Source organism: Microtus oregoni, unplaced genomic scaffold, assembly GCF_018167655.1.
Source record: "Microtus oregoni isolate MIOR12 unplaced genomic scaffold, Mior012 000017F_ref0000208, whole genome shotgun sequence".
NCBI lineage: Eukaryota > Metazoa > Chordata > Mammalia > Rodentia > Cricetidae > Microtus > Microtus oregoni.
This window is the reverse complement of record NW_024543076.1, coordinates 3,531,269-3,557,366: the sequence shown is the minus strand read 5'-3', so window position 1 is coordinate 3,557,366 and position 26,098 is coordinate 3,531,269. Positions and strand designations below refer to the sequence as shown.

The 26,098-nt window shown below is 43.2% G+C and overlaps 2 protein-coding genes across 2 annotated transcripts; one reads left to right on the top strand and one right to left on the bottom strand.

Moving 5' to 3' along the window:
- Positions 1–676: 676 nt before the first annotated feature.
- Exosc3 (exosome component 3) lies at positions 677–6,279 on the bottom strand. Its single transcript, XM_041667853.1, has 4 exons — positions 5,940–6,279; positions 5,252–5,401; positions 2,744–2,895; positions 677–1,015 (listed from the first exon to the last, which is right to left on the bottom strand). The coding sequence occupies exons 1-4, from the start codon at positions 6,258–6,260 to the stop codon at positions 814–816; spliced, it is 825 nt and encodes a 274-aa protein (XP_041523787.1). The 5' UTR covers positions 6,261–6,279; the 3' UTR covers positions 677–813.
- Positions 6,280–10,786: 4,507 nt separating this feature from the next.
- On the top strand, positions 10,787–25,005 carry LOC121458232. Its single transcript, XM_041667336.1, has 5 exons — positions 10,787–10,874; positions 18,814–18,917; positions 20,305–20,404; positions 22,215–22,345; positions 24,712–25,005. The coding sequence occupies exons 1-5, from the start codon at positions 10,787–10,789 to the stop codon at positions 25,003–25,005; spliced, it is 717 nt and encodes a 238-aa protein (XP_041523270.1).
- The last annotated feature ends 1,093 nt before the right edge of the window (positions 25,006–26,098 follow it).

Below are 26,098 nucleotides of genomic sequence, written 5' to 3'. Positions count from 1 at the left end.
GGGTGCAGAATTCATGCTCAGGCCTGAAAACCCAGAACCACTTAACTCATATCACTTGCCAGTCTACATTTTTTATCTCATAACATAAACAGCATAGAATTTTCTCTCTGACCCAAGTCCAAACCTCTCCTCTTTATCTAAAACCTGGAGCATGTATTTTTTTTTTTAAGATTGTGGTAACTGATGTTAACTAACATTTGGCTAGAATAGGATCAGAAATCCTCATCATATTATTTAAGAAAAAAACTGAAGACATAAAAATGTTAAGTTACAACATCCTATAACTTCAGTTTTAAAAACATAAAACACACAGTGGTTAAGCCTTGGGCCGTGTGACTCCCTGAGCTTCAGTATGAGGATTGCGGTCTTCTGCGTTGCCAGGGATGAGCTAATGGTGTAAAAACACTTGGAACTTTTCAACAAGGTCAGTATGTGAGTATGAGCTCTTAAGGATTCATAACAGCTGGCTTATGGGTTACAGATGGATTTCCCTCTGGCAGATAAGTTTACTATTATAACAATTTTAATGTTGAGTTATAGCTCACTATAGAAGCTGTACTATATATACATCAGTTCCCTACAGAACTAAGGGAGGTAACTTCAAACAATGCTATATACAAAATTTATTATATAAAAGTTTATAATTTTCTTATCTATATATGAGTGAAGACCAGTAACTCTTAGAAAAATATTTTATTGTATTCTAGTAAGACAATATGCATCATCTAGAGATCTGACAGGAAGCGATTCATCTGAAAAAAAGATTTCCCCAGGAAACAGTCTTGACTAAAATGAGCCATTAAAGGTGCTCTGTCAACTCTCTGCCAATCTGGCAAAGATTTGTCTCCTTTGATCTGTTGTCATGTGTTCACAAGCTTCTAAGACATTCGCCAAAATTAAAGTCTGCTGAATGGTTTTTGCCTTGACCCATATTCTTCCATTCATTCCAAACACAATCTCCAATGGATAGAGTTTTCCCAGCTCTTGCACGATTTCACAGTCTGGAGCTAATAACCTGTAGGAAAGACAGACAAGAAAGTTTAATGAAGCAGTTGGACATGTTGAGGCTCTGCTAAGGAGACTCTTTCTCTGGGTAGTTCTTTGTGGTCATTCAAAGCCCCTCAGCATTGTACCCAAAACAAGGCACACGATGCCATCTGATGCCCCATTTCTTGTGCCACCCTCCCCCAGCCCTTTTTTATTTGAAGATGAAATCTAGCTAGGTTACTTAAACTAGTCTCAGATTTGTAGATCTGAGAACTGTCCTGCCTTCCCAAGTAGCTGGGACTACAGGAATATACCACTGTGCCCAGCTCAATGCCCCATTTCTTCCAAGAACCTTTTACTTTTCAGGCACACCAGAGTGTACAGTCATGTCGCCAATGTTGTATAACATATAAATGTATAAAGTCTCTTTCCCCTGAACACCTTAATTCTAAGACTTGAGGATCATAGCTTATTTTGGGGGGCAGGAAGCAGTGGTGGCACACACCTTTAATTCCAGCACTTAGAAGGCAAAAGCTGACAGATCTTTGAGTTCAAAACCAGCCTGGTCTACAGAGTGAGTTCCAGGACAGCAGGGCTACATAGAAACCCTGTCTCAAAACAACAACAACAAAAAGAGGGCACACAAACTTGAGGGAGATACAGACTTAGGGGTAGCAGGACAGGCAGAGGAGGAAGGTAGGAAAGGATTGTGGGACAAGTTACAGGAGAGATGGAGAGTGAGAATGAGCAACAAAACACACTGTATGAAATTCTCAAAAGAACTAGTAAACTTTTTTTTCCTTTTTTTTTGGCTTTTTGAGACAGGGTTTCTCTGTGTAGCTTTGGAGTCTGTCCTGGAGCTTGCTCTGTAGACCAGGCTGGCCTCGAACTCACAGAAATCCGCCTGTCTCTGCCTCCTGAGTGCTGGGATTAAAGGCGTGAGTTATCACTAGCAGGCTAAAATATATATATATATATATATATATATATATATTTTTTTTTTTTTTTTTTTTTTTTTTTTTTTTGGTTTTTTGAGACAGGGTTTCTCTGTGGCTTTGGAGCCTGTCCTGGAACTAGCTCTTGTAGACCAGGCTGGTTTCGAACTCACAGAGATCCGCCTGCCTCTGCCTCCCAAATTTTCATTAAAGCAGTGCAGTTAACCGGTATAACTTTCTTTTTCCTAATTTATTTAATTTTTTTCCATATTTATATTGAGCTCTACATTTTTCTCTGCTCCCCTCCCTGCCTCTCCCCTATCCCCTTCAACCTTCCCCCATGCTCCCAATTTACTGAGGAAATCTTGTCTTTTTCTACTTCCCATGTAGATTAGATCTATGTAAGTCTCTCTTAGTGTCCGCATTGTCTAAATTCTCTGGGATTGTGGTTTGCAGGTTGGTTTTCTTTGCTTTATGTTTAAAAAACCACCTATGAGTAAGTACATGTGATAATTGTCTTTCTGTGTCTGGGTTACCTCACTCAAAATAATGTTTTCTAGTTCCATCCATTTTCCTGCAAAATTCAAGCTGTTGTTATTTTTTTCTGCTATATAGCACTCCATTGTGTAAATGTACCACTTTTTTTTTTTTTATCCATTCTTCGATCAAGGGGCATTTAGGTCGTTTCCAGGTTCTGGCTATGACAAACAAAGCTGCTATGAACATAGTTGAGCACATGTCCTTGTGGCACGATTGAGCATCCTTTGGATATATACCTAAAAGTGGTATTATTGGGTCTTGAGGAAGGTTGTATAACTTACTTTCTAATTAAGCCCAAAGTCACTTTGAAGAGCAGACCGTCCTGTCCAATCACACCCATTCCATTGGCCCGTCCACAGCTGTCAATACAGACCATCTCTGGTTCCATGTCTTTATTAGCAACCACACACTGGCCATAGATGAGATCTCCAACCTATAAGGTTAAAAGAGAAGTAAGTTCTCTTTCCTTCATCATATATCCTATAGGTGCTGTGCTGGTTCTGTTCTGTGGGCAAGAATGCCAGCAGGCCACAGTTCTCAAGCTAAGGGACCAGTGATATTACTTTCAAGTTGAGTCCTCCCTTCATAACCATGAAATCCTCCAGCAAGAGCCATTTCAAGGACTAAGAACACCCTTCAAAATTGCACTAAAAAAAAAAGGCCGGGTGATGGTGGCGCACGCCTTTAATCCCAGCACTCGGGAGGCAGAGGCAGGCGGATCTCCGTGAGTTCGAGACCACCCTGGTCTACAGAGCTAGTTCCAGGACAGGCTCCAAAGCCACAGAGAAACCCTGTCTCGAAAAACCAAAAAAAAAAAAAAAAAAAAAATCAAAATTGCACTGTCCAAATTATATGTGGTTTAATTTAAATTTATAGGGGCTGGAGAGATGGCTCAGTGGTTAAGAGCATTGCCTGCTCTTCCAAAGGTCCTGAGTTCAATTCCCAGCAACCACATGGTGGCTCACAACCATCTGTAAAGAGGTCTGGCACCCTCTTCTGGCCTTCAGGCATACAGACAGAATATTGTATACATAATAAATAAGTAAATATTAAAAAAAATTTATATTTAACCTTGTATCTAATTAAGACATACAAAATTCAGTTCCTCATTGCATTAGCTACTTTTCAGCTGTTCAACAGCCACACGTAACTAGCAATAACTAGCAGTCAGTGCAGATACAAAAACTAAACCTGGTGTCATTGGAGAATGTTCTATCAGTACTACTTACAAAAGTTACATATTTGACCAGAGGAAGGAAAAACTCTTGACATCCATATTCAAAATAAAATGGGACAGTGGTAATTCACAGATGCTACTTCATGGAAGATTTGCTTTATACTTACAAAACCCAACTTTAAAATGATGAAGCTAAGAAACAATGAATTTGTTCTCTTCACTCAACATTAAAACACTCACAGTTGAGAGCTGGAGAGCTGGCTCACAGGCTACGAGTACTGTTGCTCCTGCAGAGGGTCCAGGTTAGCACCCTCCTAGCAACTCACAACCAGTCATAACTCAAGTTTTAGGGAAACTGATTTTCTTGTCTGACCTCCACAAGCAGCAGTTACAGTGGGCAAATACATACATGGAGCCAAAACACTCTCAATATGTATACATTAAAAAGTACCCACTGTTTAGGGTAACTACAAAACCTAGAGAGAATCATAACACACTTTATGGCTTTCAGGAACACATGGTCTTGCATGGGGCAATGAGAATGAATAAACTCACAAGTGCAAGAATAAATCCAGTGCTATGGTGAAGATACAGGAAAGTGATGATAATGAATGACTTGACAGAGTCACCTCAAAGGATGGGTGTCTCCCAGGGTGAGGAGACGCTGCAATCCAGACAGGACCATCATGAATAAAGACCCCGGAAGGAAACAAAGTTCAGTGGTGCTGAGAAGCTTGAGCACCGTTACAGGAAGTGCACTAGTATGAGGGCAGACCCCTGGAGCACAGTGCCAGTAAATGCTGTAGGGCTTGAACAATCCTGTTTTTCCTGTTAAGAATGGGAATATGGGGGCTGGAGAGATGGCTCAGTGGTTAAGAGCACGGGCTGCTCTTAGAGGTCCCGAGTTCAATTCCCAGCCACCACAACCATCTATAGTGGGATCTGATGCCCTCTTCTAACATAAAGTCGATAGAGCACTTATATTCATGAAATAAATAAATCTTTTTTAAAAATCATATATATAAAATAAATTTCTTTTTAAAAAAGGGAGTATATCACAATGAGGATGTCAACAGATGGAAGCAGGGGTATTAAAGAGACCGCTGCCCAGTTCTGTCAAAAGAGAACAAGTGCTTGAACGTGGGGAGACAAAGGAATCAGCAGGCAAAAGATCTGGAACAAATCAGATCCAGCGGCTCAAGACCCGTGAGAGTTGGGCGAAAAGTGGCATAGGTGCCATCAAGTTCTGGCTCACATGCATCCTCAGGAAGAATATGCTCAGCAAACTCAACCTGAAATCCTGCAGTAAGAGATTATACCTCTGTCAGCTCCAAGGATTTAGAGCCAAGATGAGCGATGGGTGACAGTGCCAGCGTCCCTTAGACTAGGGCCATTTTCCTTGTGAGGTGGGTAAGAACATGGCAGGTAGCAGGCATAACCCTTCAACCTGGGAGAGAAGAAGCAAGCACACAGCCCTGGCTCTGGAGCTGGAAAGCATCTCGGAGAACTAGAAAGACCCATTATGCTCTGGAGACAATTTAGGTCGCCCTCTGACAGTTATGGGGAATGGCTATTTTTTCTCACTGGTGAAACCAAAGGCTCCCACCATTACCTGGACATTTGGTCTGTTTCTTTTAGTTGCTCCTTCAAATGCCAAGTACGACAGAGAGGCTGGCTCACTCCCTCCAACATCAACTTTGAATATATCTCCAGATTTAGCGATCACTATGCCAATCACATGGTCTCCTTTCACCGGTACATACTACAAAACAGAATGAAAGAACAACCATAAACGGCACGAATACTACTATAAAATACCTCCAACAAGTTTTATCAAGGATACTCAGGTGGGTCTCAACCAATGCTCCCAGCTCAAACTCTTCAGTAGCTGGAAGTTCAAAATCGGCCCGCACCAGTCCAACTTTGTAGCCTCTAACACGGGTTGACCTGGGTCAGGTTTCACACTTCAGTATCTTTATACATCCGGTGGCACATCCATTAGACATTTCCTATGTGAAAGCTCTTACTTATTCTACGAGAAATTTAACTCCCTGTGATTTAGGCCATTGCAACTGGGACTCCAAACGGCAAGCCTGCTGCTTCCTACTCTTGAGCCTTTTTCTCCTTTCGCCCTTCTCAGGATGTGTTTCTCCTGTGGTTCCTCTAAAGAAGAAGCACAGAGGGACCTAGAGGCGAGCGCGGCTCTAGGCTCGTCTTAACCTCTCCTCCCACTCGCAGGGTGTCTTCCCGGAACTAGGACTCCGTTTTCGCAGCGGCACTGCCTCTCCGAGTCTGCTCACCCGCTTCTGTTGAGAGTCCACCCAGTAAACGCCACCGCTGCCTCCTCCGGGCTCCTTGTGACGCAGGCGTCCACACTTGGTGACCAGCAGGCGGTCCCCGCAGCGTCGCAAACCCGGGCCACAAACGACGCGCAGCCGCGGGCGCGCTCCCGCATTGAGACGTAACTGCTGCTCCCCGGCGCCGCCGAGGCCGTCTGCGACCTGGTGCTCCGGCAGCACCAGCTCCTCCCCAGGGAGGACCACCTGATTCAGCACTTTGTGTGCTGCCAGCGCCTGGCAGCGGGCCACGGAATCCGCCGTAACCGACAGTACTTCAGCCATTGCGGGAGTCGTCGCAGCTTCCGGTAGTCTACTTCCGCTTCCGCATAAACTAGCCCACCCACCACGGTTATCCCTTTCCGGTGGTTGTAGGTTTTTCGAATTAGACCTAAGCCAGCCAACTAGTCCCTACAGCTCTTAAGTACTTCTGCCCCTCCCCATACAGCCGTGACTGTACTAGCAGCTCACCCATCCTGTGCTCCATCGAGGGTGGGTGAAAGAAACCCGCCGCTGGCCAGGCGGTAGTGGTGCATGCATCCTAACACTTGAGAGGCCGAGGCAAGCGGATATCTGTGAGTTCGAGGCCAGCCTATGCTACAAGACCTGGTTCCTGGACAGACTCCAAAGCTATGAAGAAACCCGGTCTCGAAAAACAAAACAAAACAAACACATAGAAAAGAAAAAGAAGCCCGTTGCTGGAGTCCGTTTGGAGCTCTCACATCCTGTGTCTGGTCTTTGGATTAGTATCAATAGGTGCTGGAACTGAGGGCCTCCAGGAATAGAACATGAGCTAGGTTTGGAGGCTTTACCTTTCTATTCTGCCTACAGAAAGGTGGTTGAAGTTTTAACTAGGAAAAAGTTTTTTCAAAATATAACTTATTTGGTTGTTGCCACCAATTTAACTTGGGTAAAAAAGAAGAAAAAAAGAAAGAACAACAGTAGGGGCTGGAGAGATGGCTCAGTGGTTAAGAACACTGACTGCTCTTCAGAGAACCCAAGTTCAATTCCCAGCACCCACATGGAAGCTCACAACTGTCTGTAATTCCAATTCCAGGAGCCTGACAACCTCACACAGACACATGTACAGGCAAAATACCAGTGCATATAAAATAAAAATATTTAAAAAAGAAAGAACAACAGTTGTCAGCTATAGTTCGAATCATTTGTAGCTCACAGTATCTAATAGATGTTATGTGTATTGATGTAATTAATAATGAAATAGTAATGTATAAATTAAGATAAATAGATGGATTTTATGTGTATTAATCCCTAGACACTCCCCCCCAACACATATCACACTGAAGGAACAGGACAAACTCCATTTTGAGAAAGAACTCCATTTTAGACAGGACCTAACAAGGTGGGTGAATGCAGCCCAGCAAAGTCATAAACATTCCCAAGAACTGTGCCAGCCCTGGTCAAAGTGACCCACCAGGGTGTCCAGACAACATCTGCTTGCTTCAAATGCACTTGTGGGTATCTGATTAACCACTCTTTTGAAATTCTTATCTGCTGGCAGTCACTGTTTTAAAATTTCCCTATACCCCAACCAACAAATTCAAAAGTTGTATACAGAATGGTCTGTCCTGTCACTTTAAGAGACAAGCTCCGCCCACTCCCTCTCTGTCCCCTCTGCTGAGGCAGCAGATCTTTCTTCAGCTTCCAGCCTGAGTACCTTCCTTTTCTGTCTCTCTCCCAAAGAGGCAGCTTCTGCCTCACTCCCTTCTCCCCACCTCTCCCCTTCCCTCTCTGTTTCTCTTTCTCTCTCTCATCTATTTTTCTGCCCCTCTCTCTGTTCTTCTCTCTTCCCCCTTTCCCTTTCACCTCCATAACCCACTAAATAAATACCTACTTTCTCTGCATGGCGTGTCTTTGTCTCTCACCTGCATGTGGCTCCCAGCATGGGATCTGCTGGTCCTCATGGCCCACAGGCCACTCGGGGAACTGCAGCATTTTATTTTTACCATAACAGGATACTTTTACCCAATCCCAAAACGTGAAGGCTTGAGTCATCTTGCTTGTGGGTTTTCCCTTTAAAAGCCCTTTACCTGGAGGCATTATCCCCCATCCACTGTGTTGGTGTGTCAGATTATAGTATGAGTTAGCCAATTTATAATCGATAAACCCCAGTGTGTCTGGATGGGATACCAGCTCTGTGGTGGTCTTGTGGGGGGGGGCTCCATGTGATGTAGGTTGAACAATACCTTTTCACCTACTTGAGTTATCTCTACAAGGCTTAGGAAAACCAGTAACTAAGAACAATTTTTGCCCCTGCTTCTTTTGGAGCACACTAATTGAAGGAGAGGCTGGGGTGGGGGGCCCTCCCTGGGTAGTGTCAGCTTATGGCTTTTTCTGGAACCCAGTGCTGCCGATCAGTAAACCTAGAAATTCACGCCCACTCTTTAGCTGTCTCTATCAAGCCTGCCATAGCAGCTGTGTGGCCTGGGCCCCACACAGACCACACTCAAACATCAATTTCACAGATCCTTTGTTAATGGGGAAGAAAAGCTAAAGTGGCTGCTTTCTGACTCAGGCAGAAAAATAGGAACAAACGACCTTGCAGATGTAGTTGTTAAGGAGCGGGAAAAGGGAGGTCTGTCTGTGTTAGAATGGGCTAGGATGCGGTGGTATATTTTGGTTAGGCATGTGAACCAAAGGGAGCTTTTGATCTCTAAATTTTAATATTTCGATAGCTGTACCTTGGTAGACAGCCTCAGAAGGAGGAAGTGGCCAAATAAGGGAATAGACCTTGGGGGCTACTTTTAGGGATGTGATCTAACCATTTTTTTAAAGCAAGGTAGAAGGAATGGGGGGGGGGGAGACAAAGCCTGCCAGCCATGCTCGTCAGGAGTTGGCCAGAGTTCCTTCACTAATAGACAGAGGAGCAACTGTTAAATTCCAAACCCACAATGCAGGAACTTATGGCTTTGGGGTTATGCATTTCTCTCAGTTGATATATTTAGTGAGTATTTGATTCCATTCTACAGCTTTGTGATAAGCATTGGAGCCCTGGTTATTGGGTTCCTCCACTGAGGTATTAAGCCAAATCAAACTGAATTAATAAATACAGACTTAATAAACAGAGGAGAGCGAAGCAACTCCTGGGTGACTCTCAAGAAGGCAGAGAGAGAACACAGAGATCTATGCACTGACTCCTAGCATCACACTTCCTCCAGATTTGGCAAGACACTGACAAGCCATTTAATCCGTGGGTGTAGTAGAGCCAACTGAAGTCAACTTGTGCCACAGTCCGATAGTTACGTAGTCCTATTGAGACTCCCTGGTAGATGGACACTGTGGGTCACGGCTAGATAACAAGTGGTGAATTGTCTAAAGGGCCGTCTTCTTCACCCTCCTAACTTGATACAAGCCTGGCAGCTTACAACATAGGTTATGGGGGCTTTTGTGTAGAGGGCATGAGGGTCATGTGCTTACAGCGCTGGAGAAATCAGAATTGTCAAACACACAGACTTTTTTTTTTCTTCAACAGAAGAAGTTGACACCTGTTCCCTGGAAAGGCAGAAGTGGCTATGGTTTAATAACTGGTGATTTTACCGTTCTGTGGAGCCTGCTGTCACTCGAATCCCCCTCAGCCTGAGCACTGTTTCTCAGTCAGCAGAACCCACTCTTACCGAAGAGGCAGCAGGTGCTTTGCCAAAGCCAAATGCTTTGCAGGGGAGTTTCAGTGTGGTCATACCTTCAGGGTTGTCATGATCACTGTCAGCAGTAAACCTTTTTCAAAAGTTTTACTGTTTAAATATGTAAATAAAATATAAAATAAACTGCGCAGGGTCAGATTCCGGAAGTTTGAATGGATGCCAGATAAGGCAGCCTGAACTGAATTTCCTTCAGGCGGATCTTTCTCTGCTGGGAGCAGAGCTCGCGGGGACCCCCACACTTCTGTCTCCCACCAGCAGCTCCCTGGTTGAACAAGCTCAAGGCCTGCTCAGAACGTGCCATACAACAGTTCTGGACCGATCAACCATCCAAGCTTTCTTCAAACTGACCAACCCTAAATCAGGGGAGGAAGACGAGACCTTTGAAACCTCCAGTCCTCCGGAAGAGATTGGATTTTTAGACTCTCAGAGTGCAAACCCCTCCGCGCGCTCTAGTTCATAGCGCGGTCTTTCTCTGTGTGTCTGTTCGCATGTGTTCCTTATCCTGTGTACACCTTTCCATACCGTAATCGCCGATTCTGTCTTCCGTGTTCGCGATGTTTCTGCTACCAACTGTTAAGTTTCCAGATTTCGCCTGCCTTCTATTTTTTTTTTTTTTTTTTTTTTTTTTTTTGGTTTTTCGAGACAGGGTTTCTCTGTGGTTTTGGAGCCTGTCCTGGAAGTAGCTCTTGTAGGCCAGGCTGGTCTCGAACTCACAGAGATCCGCCTGCCTCTGCCTCCCAAGTGCTGGGATTAAAGGCGTGCGCCACCACCGCCCAGCTGGGCTCGTCTGCCTCCTAATTCTTTAACTGGCAGAGAAAATGAACCCGATCAAGACTTCTAGACTGTTCTCAGTTGCTTAGTCTCTCTTACGGGGGTGGACAGTCTTACGGGAGGGGGGAGGTGGCAGTGGGAAATTGTGCTTCTTTCTTCCTCTACAACCTAGTTCTCCAAAAGGCTTGGGCCCCATAGGTATTCTGAAACCTAAGAAACCAAGCTCAAGAGCCATACGGGGTGAACTATTATGGGGGTGGGGGAAACGTAGCACTCGTCAAACTCCTGGATGGATTGAAAAAACCACGGAGGGTAAGTCATCGGAGACCCAAAGCTCAAGGCCGGAAAGGGCGGGCCTTGGGGGCCCGCCCACCGGACATGCCCAGAAGGCCTCGAGCCGGGAAACCCACTACAAGTGTGCACCGCCATGTCTGTGCTTCGACTCCTCGGGGTCCTGCGGCAGCCGGTGAGTGTTAGCGCTCCCACGGGCCTGGGGAGCCCGGACTGAAGCCACCTGACTCAAAACAGCGGAGCGAGGGACGGCCTGAAGTCGGGTGGGGTGACAGTCCCTTTAAATGGTGGCGTAAATGGCTGTGGCCATCGGGGGAATAATGAGGACACTAGAAGATAGTGCAGGCCACGTGGGTGTCTCGTTCTCCATCTGGCGCGTGTGACTTTCCCCTGAATTGCCTGAGTGGACTTGTCTAATTTTGTGTTGAGAATTTCTAGTCGAGGCCATATTGGTGTTCGAGTACCACAGGCCTTCATTTCTGCTCAGCCTGCCGAGTATTACCATCCAGAAAGGTTGGACTTCAAACCAAGTTTTCCAGACTTAGAAGTCTCTCTCTCTTTAAAAATTTTTGGTTTGTTTTTTTTACATTGATGTGTATGGGGTGGAGGATGCACACTCGTGGATGTCAGAGGACTCCTTGCGGTGGCCATTTCTCTCCTACCACATTAGTTCCATGGGTAGAACTCGGGTTATCGATCAGGTGCGGTGGCCAGAGCTGGAATGATGGAACTTCTGATTTCTTTTCCTTGCTTACTTGTAATATCTGAAGTCAAAGGAATTACAGCATATCCCCCCCCCCCTCTGATCCCCTAGGGGCCTCACCCGTATCTGTTATAGTACCACAGAAAAGAATTTCAGGAAAGTCAGAGTGACATAAAGTAAGTTTATTAAATGAAGCAGAAAGAAAGGACTTGGAAAGAGTCAAGTGAGACTGTGAATGAGAATAGTATAATCGATTTGGGGTTGAAGCCACTTAATATTTATCTTACTTAAGTTTAGATGTTAGAAAAAGTATGTGCTGGCATATTCCTTTTTCTGCCTTCACAGAAGATACTTTTAAAGACATAGACTACAGATTGTGGCTGGAGAAGTATTAGGGATAAACATTAATCAAAACTACACTTACTTATACATAGGCCACAAGAGATTGAACTTAAACAATTGTTCATTAGCAATCTCTTAATTGCTTTTTAAATTTTTAATGTGTATGTTTATGTCTGTACACGTATGTGGATGCAAGTACCCGTGGAGACCAGAACGGGGCATCTGGATCCGTTGGAGCTCGAGTTACAGCAGGTTGTAAACTGACCAGAGTGGGTGCTGAGAATCCGACTCAGGTCTTTGCAAGGACTGCAAGCACTTTTTACTGCAAAGCCATCCCTTCAGCCCATCAGCCGTTGTTAACAATTTCACTTGTGATAACTCTCAAACAGTAGAGTTCTTTTTATAGGTGGTCAGGTCAGTTATGCTCACGATTCTTTGGTGTCGTCTGGAGAAAGGATATAACCAAGTGGATAAGAGGCTCGCCTTTCTGACACCCCTTTATTTCCTAACTCTCTTTCCTGCCTTAATGAGATCAGGCTTTCCCTTCCCCACCCCCACATTTCTCTCTCCTCTCAGATACTATTGAATGGGGAAAAAAATTGAAAACAAAGGACATGACTGCTCTTAGCTATGATGGAGGAGAACATTTATTACAGATATGTGGGAGAACATAGAGGGAGGGACATCTGGGAGACTCCAGAATGGACAGGACCTAACTGAGCAGGCGGAGGGGAAAGGGAAGGGGAGGTGGGAGGGGAACCAGGTGCAGTTGCCAGAAGGCCAAAGGTCCAACGAGACTGGTGACCGAAATGTCTGGGTTATATAGGGAAGAGCTTCTGGGGAAGGGCAGGCAAGCTTCTGGGCTGGACAGTTCAGGGTAGAGGGCAGGGTATGCCATCATACTCTGAGACAGATAGGACTGAGGGATGCTGGGAGAACCTGGCAGCCAGGTCCAGCTTTGATAATATTAAAAAGGTCCTTCAGCTGTTTGTCCTGGGTTTGCGACATAATAATTGTGTGAAGATTTGTTCTGAGCAGGTTATTTGAGTAAGGCAGACAAGATGAGTCCTGGTCTCTGTCTTTGGAGAATTCATTGACTCCATGGGAAAATGCCTAGCAAACACTATGTTGTCAGGAACAACCTGATAAAGGGATCCTCTGTGCCTCCTTTCCTAGTACAGGGAGGAAGGGGTTGGGGCAAGATATGTGTCCAAGAGGTAACTTTTAAAATGGACATTTAATGTTTTAAGTTTACTGGTTTCTAAAAATTAAAAATAAAGTCTACAACAATAGCCTAAAAAGCTCATGAAGGTATTATTAATATCTTTATTTCAAGTACAGGATTTAATCTATAATTGCCCAGAATTATCACATCACAAAAGAGATTAGTTGCTGTGTAGGTGGAGTTTTTCTGTGTCCCAGCAGTTGCTTCCAAATAAGCACACAGAAGCTTATTATTATAAATGCTTGGCCGCTAGCTCAGGCTTATTACTAACTAGCTCTTACAACTTAAATTAACCCATTTCTATTAATCTATGAGATACTCCAAGGCTCTTGGCTTTTACTTCTCTTGTGTGTCCTGCTTCCTTTCCATCCTTCTAGCTAGTGACTCCTCTGCCCTTCTCTCAACATTCTCTCTGCCCTGAAAATTCTGCCTAGCTATTTGCCAATCAGCTTTTTATTAACAATAAGAGCAATACAACTTCATAATGTATAGGATTATTAATCTACATAGATTTTTAATCACAAAAATCATAACTTCTCAAATATAAGGCTTACAGAAACATTAAATGTGTTTGCAATTCCATAAAATATCATATGGCTTCTCTATTTTCATCCCCCAAATCTGAACTTGTGTTATCAGCTATTAATAGATTCTCTTTTGGAGTGACATTCAAGTTGGGTTCTCATGTACTACAATACAGAACTAATATCAAATACCCCAATTACATGATTTTTCTGGTTTTCAACAGATTTGCATTTGCATTTGTTTCTTCCTTTGACCAGACTGGCTTCAAACTCAGAGAGATCCACCTGCCTCTGTCTCATGTGTGCTGGGATTCAAGGCGTGGGATTCACAGGCCTGCCATTTGCATTTCTAAAACAAGGATGTATCTTTCTAGTTTATATTCTCATTTTATAGCATGAGCATGTATGACACATGCCACCCATTTGTGTCCTTTTGTTAGGAAAAAGCTGAGCTTCAAAGAGGATAGCAAGAAGTAGCAAGACTCTAAAATCACACATGACTGTGGTGGTTTGAATGCGAATGACCCACAGGCTCATATATCTGCAAGGGCTTTCTTTATACTAAGCTTATTGTCATAATAGCAAAGGAAAATGTTTTAAATGTCTAGATCTATTTTATCGGAGCACTTGGTGCAGGTGGATTTGGAACAGAGGCAGCACAGTGATAAATAATAGTGTAAGATCTCACAGGATTATCAGTAACAGCAATGAAAGCTAGGCCCATATGATTTCCTTGATGAAATATACCAAACACAAAGAATTAATACACAACTCAGTGGATACATGTATACCGTTTGACAGATTCCAAGGAAGTCTGCTCTTCGTGTTCTGTTTAACATTAGAATAGAAATTCTACCAAGGGCAATTCTGAAAGAAAAGGTAATAAAAATTATCAATAGAAGCAAAGATACATGTATTATGTAGGTGACATGGTCTAGCATATAGAAGATCCTAAGTATTCCATAAAATAAAGCATAACAAGCTCAATGAGGGGGCAAGATGCAAGAACAATATAAGGAAACAAGTCGCATCTTTGTACACTTGAAGTAAACATCCCAGCATAGCGATTTCCAAGTGAGTCTGGGCTATATGAGGCCTTGTCTAGAAAAAAGGAAAGAAGTGAGCCATAAGTGAGTTTGGAAATGACTCCAGGGAAAGCAGCATCCAAGGGAATGAAATGTGGAAGAGCAAATGAAACAGATCAAGCTGCCAGCTGAGCTGCTCCAGCCAAGATGCAGAGCCCTAGGGACGCATTCCGGCTACCATGGAGCCACCAACTGCCGGGGTTTCCCTTCCATGAGGATGATGGACTGCATCCTCTCAAACACTGAGATAAAGTGAACTTTTTACCCCTTAAACCTGTAAATGCTAGTGTAAACTCGAGAGCCTGTTTTCTAGATGGCTGAAAGGCATTGAGATCTAACGGTTTGATCTAGAACCTAAGAGGCAGTTGCAGACTTAGGAGTTCAAAGCTGAGGAACCTATAAAACATCAAAATCCCCACTGGTTTCACTGCAGAAACTGAGAAATTACTTTTCAAATTCATGGGAAAATTGAAAGAACCCAGAGTAGCAATTCAACCATGAAGAACACCAGTGAGAGTGGAGGAATTGTGCTTTGGAGTTGCACCAACAGGACCTTGCTAATGAAGACCAGGGAGCTTGGCAGAGTGACTAGACATGGATTATTGGAGCATGTTGGGGGAGGCTGTTCATTTGTTCCCGGAAGCTCAGACCTGACATAATCACTCAGAAACTATATTATTTGCAATACTATTTACCCAATATCTTGAGCATATTTCTAGCTAGCTCTTTCATCTTAAATTAACCCATTTCTATTAATCTGTGTATTGCCACGTGGCGGTGGCTTACTGACAAGGTTCTGGCATGTCTGTCTCCTGCAGGTGACTCCATGGCTTCTCACTGACTCTGCCTACTTTCTCCCAGCATTCAGTTTAGTTTCCCTGCCTAGCTCTATTCTGCACTATCACAGTTATTATTCATTAACTAATAAAAGCAACACATATACAGAAGGACTTCCCACACCATAACGCAGTCTGAAGCATTTGGGGCCGATGCCTGCCACCCACTTCAGGTATGGATGCTTTTGTGCCCACTGAGGATAGGTAGGAAAGTAGCTGAGACCATGCCATGGCCCTGCCTGGGCAGGCAGCAGAATCAGGTCTGCTAGGAGTTCACAGGCAGGAGAGCATGATGGTTTCCCACCACCATACACAGAGATATTTCCAGGCCATGCAGTGCGCTGCATGGCAGATTTAGGTATTACTCAGATAAAAAGGGTTTATGTGCTGCACACTCCTTCTCAGACTTAAAGTGGTGAGCGCAGCTCCTACCTGGTGGTCCCAGAGCTAGCAGTAATGGTACATCGCCATAATGAAAGGCAGAGAAAGACAGAGCTGCTGCATGAGCAGACCAATTTGCAGGAAAGAAATGTAGCGGGCGGTGGTGGTGGCTCAGCCTTTAATCCCAGTATTCGGTAGGCAGAAGCAGGTTCTAGGCCAGCCTGGTCTACAGAGTGAGTCCTAGGACAGCCAGGGCTACAGAGAGAAACCCTGTTTCAAAAAAATAACAGAGAGAGAGAGAGAGAGAGAGAGAGAGAGAGAGAATCTGAGAAAGCCAGTATCATGTATAATCATAACATTCAGAAAATTGAGGCATGAGGATTGTGAGTTTGAAATCAGCCTGGGCTACATAGACCATGTTTCAAAAAAAGAAAAGAAAAGAAGCCCTTATGCCTTATGCTTAGGATTGACTTATTTGTTTGCTTGTTTGAGAGAAGTTCTTGCTGTGTATTCTTGTATTGCCTGGAACTTACTATGTCGATTAGGTGGCTTCAAACTCTGAAATCCTCCTGCTCTGCCTCCGAGGTGCTAGGTAGGATAAATGGTGTGTACAACCACACCTGGCCTGAGGTCCAGCTGATTTTTAACAAAGATGCCAAAACAATTCAGTAGAGAAAAAAAATGATACTTTCCAGCAGATGTTAGGACACCTAATACATGTAAATGAATGAAGTTGAACCCTTGTTTCAAAAGACATACAAAAACTCTCTCAGTAGATCAAAGACCTTAATGTCGGAACTAAATTAAAACTCTTAATAGACATGATAACAATCTGAGAGTAGATAATCTGACAGTAGATTCCCAAATAGGAAATCACCACAACCACAGCCACTCAAAGGGGAAAAAGTCGGCTTTGTCACAGGTGACACGGAAAACATGTGAAATAGGAGACATGATGTCATGATATAAAAATGTCATGATGAAACCCATTATTTTACATACATAATGTACATTAATAAAAATGTTAAATCAACCAGGCAGTGTTGGTGCACGCCTTTCATCCCAGCACTACGGAGGCAGAGGCAGGCAGATCTCTGAGTTCAAAGCCAGCCTGATCTACAGAGCAAGTTTCAGGACAGCCAGGGCCTCACAAGGAGAAATTCTGTCTTGGAAAAAAAAAGAAAAGAAAAAAAGAAAGAAACAGAAAACAAAACTAAAACAATAATTTTAACTCATCTGATAAAGGAAACTACTTCTTAAAGTTTACATTTCAATAAAAAGACAATTCTTCCAATTTGAAAGTGGGCAAGAAGACTTGAGAGATGGCTCAGGTGAAGATGGTGCTTGCTGCCAAGCCTGACGATTCCATCACCGGGACCCGTGTTGTGGAAGAAGAAAATCAGCTCTACAAATAGTTGTCCTCCACATGTGCACTATGGCATGCCTACCTCCTAGTCCTGATAAATAAACTAATGTAGGGGCTGCATAGATGGCTCAGCAGGTAAGAATATGTACTACTTTTGCAGAGGACCAGCGTTTAGATCCTAGCACCTATGTCTAGTGGCAGTTGTGAGCATACTCTTCTGACCTCCATGGGCATGCACACAAACACGTGTTCACACACACACATGTTGACACACAACTACACATAAATAAAAAATCTTTTTTAAAAATGTAAGTGGACGTGTGATCCAAATAAACATTTTTTTTTCAAAGCAGATATATGGATAGCCAATAAGCACATGAATAAATGCTTACTATTATGTCATCTAGTCTTAAGGGCACACCTTCACTGTCCTAACTTTTTTCCCACTAGGCTATATCTCGTAAAGGTTCTATCATCTTCTAGTCATACCAGAGGGTAGCCACCAGGCAAATCCTTTAGCACTGCCTTTTATGGATATTCCAGATCCAAACTGTAGTAGCAATATCAAGCTCACCCCAAGGATTTCCAACGAAATCATACCTCCTAATCCTTTGTTTTGTTTTGTTTTGAGACAGGGTTTCTCTGTGTAACTCTGGCTGTCTAGGAACTCTCTTTGTAGACTAGACTTTATTTGTTAAAACACCAACAAAAGATCACCAATAAAAGATTTTTATTTTATGTGTCTAGGTGTTTTGTCTGCATGTATGTTTGTGCACTGCATGTGTATAATGTCCAAGGAGGCCAGAAGATGGTGTCAGATCTCCTGGGACTGGAGTTACAGATGATTGTAAACCACCATACAGGTGGCAGGAATCAAACCTGGGTTAAGAGCAGCCGGTGCTCTTAAGCAATGAGTCCTCTCTCCAGCCCTTGCTGAATAAGTTTTTAAGAGACAGGACCATATAGCAGGAAGAATATAGACTCTAGAATCTGACAGTTCTGGATTTGAATACAGATGCAGTTATCTCTGTGTGATCATTGTACCCTTTCTGATCATTAATCTTCATATTGGTAAGATGAACGATTTTAAGAATGCTAGAAAGTGCATGTGAAATCCTGATGCTTGGTTGGTAGCGAGTACTGTTGTGAGAGGTATCCTGGCAACCACTTAACACACTTCCATTTCCTTACTGCTTTGGGTAGCCCCTCACATGAACTTTCCTGTTTTGGTTTTCTCTTGTCTCCCACCCAGGACCTTGTAAAATGCTAACCCAGGACCTTGTAGATGCTAAATAGAAGCTGTATCCCCTGTCCAAGCCCTGAACTGGCCTTGCAAGTATCAATTCCATGAGACCATATTCCCTCCCTCCGTCAAACATTACTGATTAATTGAGCATTGTTGCATGTTGGGCCCAGAATCCTTGTTACAGTCCTAGGAGTCACTGCTAGAAGGCAGTGACTTCTAACCAGTGGGAAGTGACACAGGAGCTGGAACTGTGTGTTCTCTCTCCTTTAGGACCAGATACAGAGTGGCTGGCTGGGAAGGAAATCTGAACTTGTCTTTGTTTTCTTTTAGTCTCTTCTTCACCTTTTGACAAGTAAAGTTGGGAAAAAGTTGCCTGTGATGACCCTGAATTCTTACCCTTTCAAAGATGAGAAAGAAGAAAATTCCAAACCCATTGGTCGTTACCCTATTCCCTATAAGAAGGACCTGCCCTTTGACATCGTAGAGCTCATGGAGGAGATGGAAAGAAAGGTGAGATACACCTTGCTGCAGGGGTCATTGCCAGTGGGGAGCCCTATATAGGCCTCTGTGATTGCCAGTACAGCTTGTCACAGTCTGTCTAAGCTCACCACTGTGGGTGGACCCTTCCTGGGTCCAGGTACCTTAGACCATACGTTCTTCCTCTTGGCTTCTGCGTCTTTACTCTGTCCCTTAGTGCTCTGCTCACTGTGACTGAGCTGCACTCCGTAGTTCTGTATAGCACTATAGTATAGTGCAGATATATAACCAATATATCTCAGTGAGGATATATGCTAACTGCTTAAGGGATAGGTATCTTGCTTTTTCCTCTAAAATCAAGCAGAAAAGTGAAACAACAATCTGATTCTATTATACAAAGTTAGTTATTATTAATATGTTGATGTTTTGTACTTCCCCATTTTCTTTGTAAAAAATATCCATGTAAATTTCTTTAATGAAATTGTTGTCTTGAATATGTTCTAGGTCAAAAACATTCTTTTTTGTTGTTTGTTTTAGAGACAATGTTTCTCTGTGTGAAACAATCCTGGCTGTCCTGGAACCCACTCTGTAGACCAGACTGGTCTTGAACTCACAGAGATCTGCCTGCCTCTGTTTCCTGGTACTGGGATTAAAGGCATGCGCCACTATTGCCCAGCACATCATTGTTTTCAGTGGTGCCTTTTATGAGGCCAGTTGAATAAAGATGCTGTATTCATCTCAGCAATCTACCATTACTGGACTTGTATGTGTATATGTTTATCCATATAGCTCTTTGTACATTCATGAATTGCTCTTTGATTGAATTTAGTTTTTATTCCACTTTAAATAATGTGTTTTTCCATTTGTAGAGTAACATTGTAAAATCCACAGTATTAAATCAACTGCATTGCTTAAACTAATTCCTTAACAATTTTGTGGAAGCATATTTTAATAAAGCTGAATCAAAATAATGTATCTCTATATATCCATGTGATATCTTCTATATAAATCAATAATTACACAATCTGATTTTTTAAGACTTTTGACCATAATAGCCAAGGTAGATTCAGTGCTTTAAGATTCTATGGAAACAAGGAACAGCAGTATATACATGCAGGAGTCTGGCAGCTCTGTAGCGTCTGTGTGGTGAGCTCTGCTAGTAGTTTTTAGTAGCTGGGAATTTATTAGACCTAACCTGGAGAACCTAAATGATAGGGTGTATCAATATCTCTATTTCAGGATGTTAATTGCCAAAATTATTGTATGCACTTTAGAAGTAACAGTTATACCCTGAAATGTGAAGGGATGCATAGGAGAGGCTGTCCCAAGACTGTATTTAACACAGCCGTACCTCATTACTGTTACTTATTCTGATCCTAGTTTTAATTTTGTGTGACTCTGTCTTTTTCCTTTCCTGCAGACAGGATTTTTACCAAATGTATTTAAAGTGTTGTCTTACCGGCCTTTGGAATTCAGAGCTTTCTTTGCTTACTACAATGCCATCTATAATAAAGAAACAGGTAAATGAAAAGGCGAACTAACACATTCTTGGATAAAGTCCATATACTTGGCTCCTGCCTTAGTATTTCTAGAGTCCTCAGTTACTACATCAGCAAGCAGCTCAGCTTTTGTTATATCTCTGGATTCTTGTTTTATTAGTAGTGGTAGTGGGGGGGGGATGAGAGAGAGAGAATGAGAATAAATATGTGTGCCTGATTATATAGTCTTAGCTGGCCCGGGACTCATTATGTAGACTTATTATGTAGCTGGTCTTTTTTTTTTTTTTTTTTTTTTGGTTTTTTTTTTGGTTTTTCGAGACAGGGTTTCTCTGTGGTTTTGGAGCCTGTCCTGGAACTAGCTCTTGTAGACCAGGCTGGTCTCGAATTCACAGAGATCCACCTGCCTCTGCCTCCAGAGTTCTGGGATTAAAGGCCTGCACCACCACCGCCCGGCTGTAGCTGGTCTTGAATTCACGGCATTCCTGGTACCTCAGCTTGCCAAGTGCTACGATTACAATCATACACTACCACATTCAGTGGCATATTTAGATTTTGAAGCTAATGTCTGAATGCAGCTTTATGACTATAGTTGTAGAATTTAGCCGGGCGGTGATGGCACACACCTTTAATCCCAGCACTCGGGAGGCAAAGGCAGGTGGATCTCTGTGAGTTCGAGGCCAGCCTGGTCTACAACAGCCAGTTCCAGGACAGCTTCCTAAGCTACAGAGAAACTCTATCTCGAAAAAAAAATACCAACAAAAAACAAAAAAGAACTTAAATTAAGTAATAATAATATTTTTTTCCTTGATTTTTCAAGACAGGGTTTCTCTGTGTTTTTTCCTTTGCAAGTGATTGACAATTGGAGATAGCTTCCGGGTTAAGGACAGGGCTCATGTTCACTTCCCCCGTCAGCACTGGGACCTTACCTGGTACAGACTTGTAAGGCCCTGTGCATGCTGCCATGGTCTCTGTAAGTTCATACGCCTATCAGTTCTGCTGTGTCTAAAAAGGCACTGTTTCCTTGGTGTCCTCAATCCCTACTAACTCTTATCTTTCTGCCTCCTTTTCCACATAGCTCCGTGAGCCCTGAGGGAAGGGGTTTGATGACTATATCCACTTAGGACTGAGTATTTCAAAGTCTCTCACTCTCTGCATATTGTCCAGTTGTGGTCTCTATTAGTTCTCATCTAGGCAAGAGGAAGCTTCTGTGATGATGGCTGCCTGAGACGCTGATCCACAGGCACAGCAGACTGTCCGTCAGGACTCATTTTATTGTCCATTCCTTTAGCAGAACAATAGTATGTGCGTTTCCTACCTGGTCTCTGGTCCTTGGCTCCCTGAGCAGTGCCAGGCATGGTTCCATCTCACAGAGTGGACCTTAAATCCTATCATAGCTGTTGGTCACTCCCACAACCTTGGTGCCACTATTGCACCTGAGCATTCTGCAGATAGGTCCCCATTGCAGATTGGGCTGTGGTCACCTTTCTCCTCTGGTACTATGAATACTGGATAGTAGGATCGAAAGCTTTAGCTAGACAACAGCACAATCTCTCCGTGTTCAATGAGATATATAGGTGTTGTCTTCAGCAATAGGACCTTACTGGTAGTTTCACAAATACTCTTGAGAGGAGAAACAGACAATAGAAGAACAAGGTGACTTTAGGAAGAGTCAAGTGACAAAAGATAACAAGAAATGAGAATGAGTATGCAGGTGAGGGTCGATGAGTAGGTTGTGGGCAGAGCTGTTGATAAACATGCTTAGGCCAGATGGGTTCTTTCTAAGCTGCTGTTTGGGCTCTCTAGATGGGTCTCCTTTCCTTTTCCTCTCCAGGTCGGCTCAGCAAAGCTGACAAGGAACTCATCATCGTAGTGACCAGCCTGGGTGACAAGTGCCTATACAGCGTTGTTGTCCACAGCGCCATGTACAGGGTCTACTCAAAGAACCCAGGACTCTCTGACCAGGTTGGTGCCTACCTCTCCTGTGTCAGTGTTAGGGCCTCTCTGTACCTGGAGAGAGGGCAGAGCCCATGTCCTTGTAAGGTGTGGGGCATACACCTCAAGTTCTTCCCACTATGTGAGTTCCCACCACTAGTACCCTGCTTTGTTCGGTATACATGTCATGGTGGAGGAAGGGAGTAACTGAACCTCCAGACTTTATCCAAAGTACTGGTTACTTGGCCTATATTCAATACTTTTCTCCAAGGGAGTCTTTAAGTGTTCCACACTCTCAGTTCAGAGGGTGCCCTGGCATGGAACATCCAACTGTAAGCTGAGTCTTACTGCAAAGCTGCTCTTTGGTGCTACGCTGCACTGCTTTCGTTTCCCAGTGCCGAATGGTACATTCACTGATTATTACAACAGGGACCAAGTCAGAGTATTAGCTTTTCTTTTATTTATTATTATTTTTTTAGCGCTGGCCCTGGGCTTTGGGCCAATCTGCCTATCTTTCTGGAATGGGCTCTGTCCTCTCTTATCACCAAGATTGATGGTGAAATAGTCCTGTTTCCCCAGTAAGTGCCTTACTCTGCCCTTGGTTCATCTCAAATCAGGCTTTTGGCCATCACAGGTGATCCTAATTATTCAGAAAATGGCTGAGGATAGAGACAACCAATGAGGATTTGCCACAAAGCTTCCCTGGTTCTAATTTCTACAATGAAATCCCTTGGTTTTGGAGCTGGGGAACTAAAACATTTTCTCTGAATTATTCTCAAGTGGAGATTCATCAGTCTCTCTGTCCCTATGGTCTTCTCTCCTGACCTGGCCTGGGTGGAGATTGTATGACTAGCCTACAGGTAACTTCCATGTCGGCCCGTTTGTCCTACAGAGTGCCCCCTCCAGTCAGCCGGTCCTTGCTCACCCAGGCTTTGTCAGGTATTGCCTCCTGGTTGCCATGAAGCAAGTTGTCATACTGTGGTTGCTAAGTTGGTCAAGTGTCTTTAGTTTTAGAGGTTTCCAGTATTTTACTCCAGCAGAGAAAATGTGAGTCTGTGGGACCTCATGCACTTGGAACCTGACCCCAGCTCTGCCATGACGTGGCCATATGACCTTAGGGAAGTTACTTTGCTTCTCAGAGCTGCAGTTTCCTCTTAATGAAGTGGGGATAATAAAAATACTACTGCTCGGATAATGAGACAATAAATTTGAAATGTCAAGCTCATTCTTAACGCTCCCATGGCTAAAATGTGAGGGTCTTCTTGGTTTTGTTTTTGAATTTAGCTTTGTGAGGCAGTCTCTTGTGCTGTAGCTCAGGACGGCTCGGAGTTCACAGAGTAACCTCTCAGGGAATCTCTTGCCTCAGCATGAGCCACCATACTTGGATAAGTAGAAACTATTAATATCACAAATATTGTGTCTTGATTGGGCATCACTGGGGACAGCAGGGTAGCCTGTGAGCTCTACTGCTCTCATCTGGAAGGCAAGCTTTTCAAGTGTGAGGTTTCTGGTTTTGACTCTGAGTTTTTAAGCTACAAATGTTTAGAGGAAAAGAGAGGATTTGTTTGGTTTTTTTCAAGAGACACTGTCTTGTGTGTGTGTGTGTTGTTGGTTTTTTTTTTTTTTTAGTTTTTTTGCCTAGACTTTTACTAAAATGAATTAATAATCCTCTTATCTCAGCTTTGAGTAGAAAGCATTGCCACTATGTCCAGTGGGGGGGGGGGAAGCTTTTTTCTTTTTTAAAGTTATGGGTATGTGTGCAAGCCTGCATAAGTTTCTGTGCACTATACGCATGTAGGTATCTTTGGAGGCTAGCAGAGGGTGTTGGATCCCCTGGAACTGGGGTTACTGCAGATGTGAGCCAGCATGTGGGTGCTGGACACTGAACCTGGGTCCTGGGAAAGAGCACTAAATGCTATTGAGCCATTTTTCCAGCCTGAAAATAAAGAGGGTTTTGAAGCTAGAACAAACAAAAAGACTTTTAAGAATATTTATTTGGGGTGTGTGTATGTGTGTGTGCACTTTGCTTGCATGTATGTGTACCATATGTGCATGCCTGGTGCTGTCAGAGGTCAGAAGAGGGTGTCAGGTTCCCTGAAACTGGACATACAGATGATTGTGAACTGAATCTAGCTCCTCTGCAAGAGCATGTACTCCTAACCATGGAGGTGTCTTTCTAGTCCCGCAAAAACACTTCTTGGTAGGCATGGTTTTGAACTTGATTTCCAAGTTTATATTCCAGTAGGCTTGACCAAGATATTTCTTGTCCTGCCCTAACTTTGCTCCCTTTATTCTAGAATAACCTTGAGGGATTTCCCTCATTGATTCCACTTGATCTTGGATTTTATTAGCTGTGTTGTACTGGACTAAGATTCTGATTGTGCGTTTCATTGCAGGTCTGTATAAACTGGAGAAAGTCTGACCTCCCTGCTCGAGAAAAAGCAATGATAGAGTTTGCACTTGCCGTTTCCCAAGCTGACGACATAACAGATGACCATTTCAAAAAGCTGGAAATGCATGGCTTCAGTAGAGAAGATGCCTGGGACATAGCTACCATCACAGCTTTCTACGCTATGGCCAACCGCCTTGTTCACTTTATCGACATCATTCCTAACAAGGGGTACTATTCACTGGGCAGAGACACGGATGCTAAACAGACAGAGAACAAACTTACTGCTCCGAAAGGATAAAAGCCTGACAGGAAAGGCCAGTATTTATCATTTCAGTTAGGTTGCATTAGAAGACACCCATTGGATAGCAATTAAAAATAAATACAAAACACCTAGTTATTGGTTAGAGAAAAAAAAATTGTTCCCCACCTGCCTGATGAAGTCCTTGAGTGTCCAGGGGCATGTGACACTTGAGACTTGGGGACACAGTTCAGAAAGCCTTTGTTGATTATTTGCTTCCATTGTGATCCAAAAGAACTGTATGGCAAAGGAATTCCCATGATGCTTTAAATATGAGTAGACATCTAATTGAATTTTGGCTAAAGTTGAAAATCTTTTAGCTTTCCAAAAGGTATTACCTAGAAATTGGTCGATATAGACTGATCTGACGTCTGCTCCTTATTAACATGGCTGTGCGATTAGACTCTTAATATGGGGCCCACAGGAACAGGTGCAGCTAAATTTAGTTCTATTTTCAGTGCCTTCTCAGTTTTTTTACTGATGTTACAGAATCTTTTTTTAACTATTAAATTTAATTTTTAAAACAATCTTTTCTCATTTTACATAACTATCCCAGTTCCCACTCCCGCCCCTCTTGATGTTATAGAATCTTAGTCATGTGTAATATGCTCTTATTTTAGGTTTTAGTAAAAAAATATTTGGAATAATTGAGTGCTCACATATTAAATACAAACGTTTAAAAACAAGGCATTACCAAATTACTTATTCTCTGTGTTGCCACTTGTCTTGAATTTTTATCAGTGAACACTTGTTTTGTCTTCTCTGCAGTACTAGGGGTTTAAAGTCAGGGTTTCACACATGCTTGGCAAGCGCTCCACCGCTGAACCATACCCTCCGTGAACAGCTCTTAAATGGCTTTGGGACTTTGGTATGTTTTTCATGTTGAATCCCTGAACTGTGAAATCTGATTATCTGGAGCCAATACAAACTAAATGAAGACTTACTGATTTTCTGCTGACGGTTCAGCCACTAATTACCTCCCTCCAGACGTCTTCCAGGTCTATCCTCACAGGCTAGATCATCCACCAGGTTTACCATTACAGTACCAAATGTGAACTTCCTACAATGCTGCCTTTAACAAGACCTAGAAAAT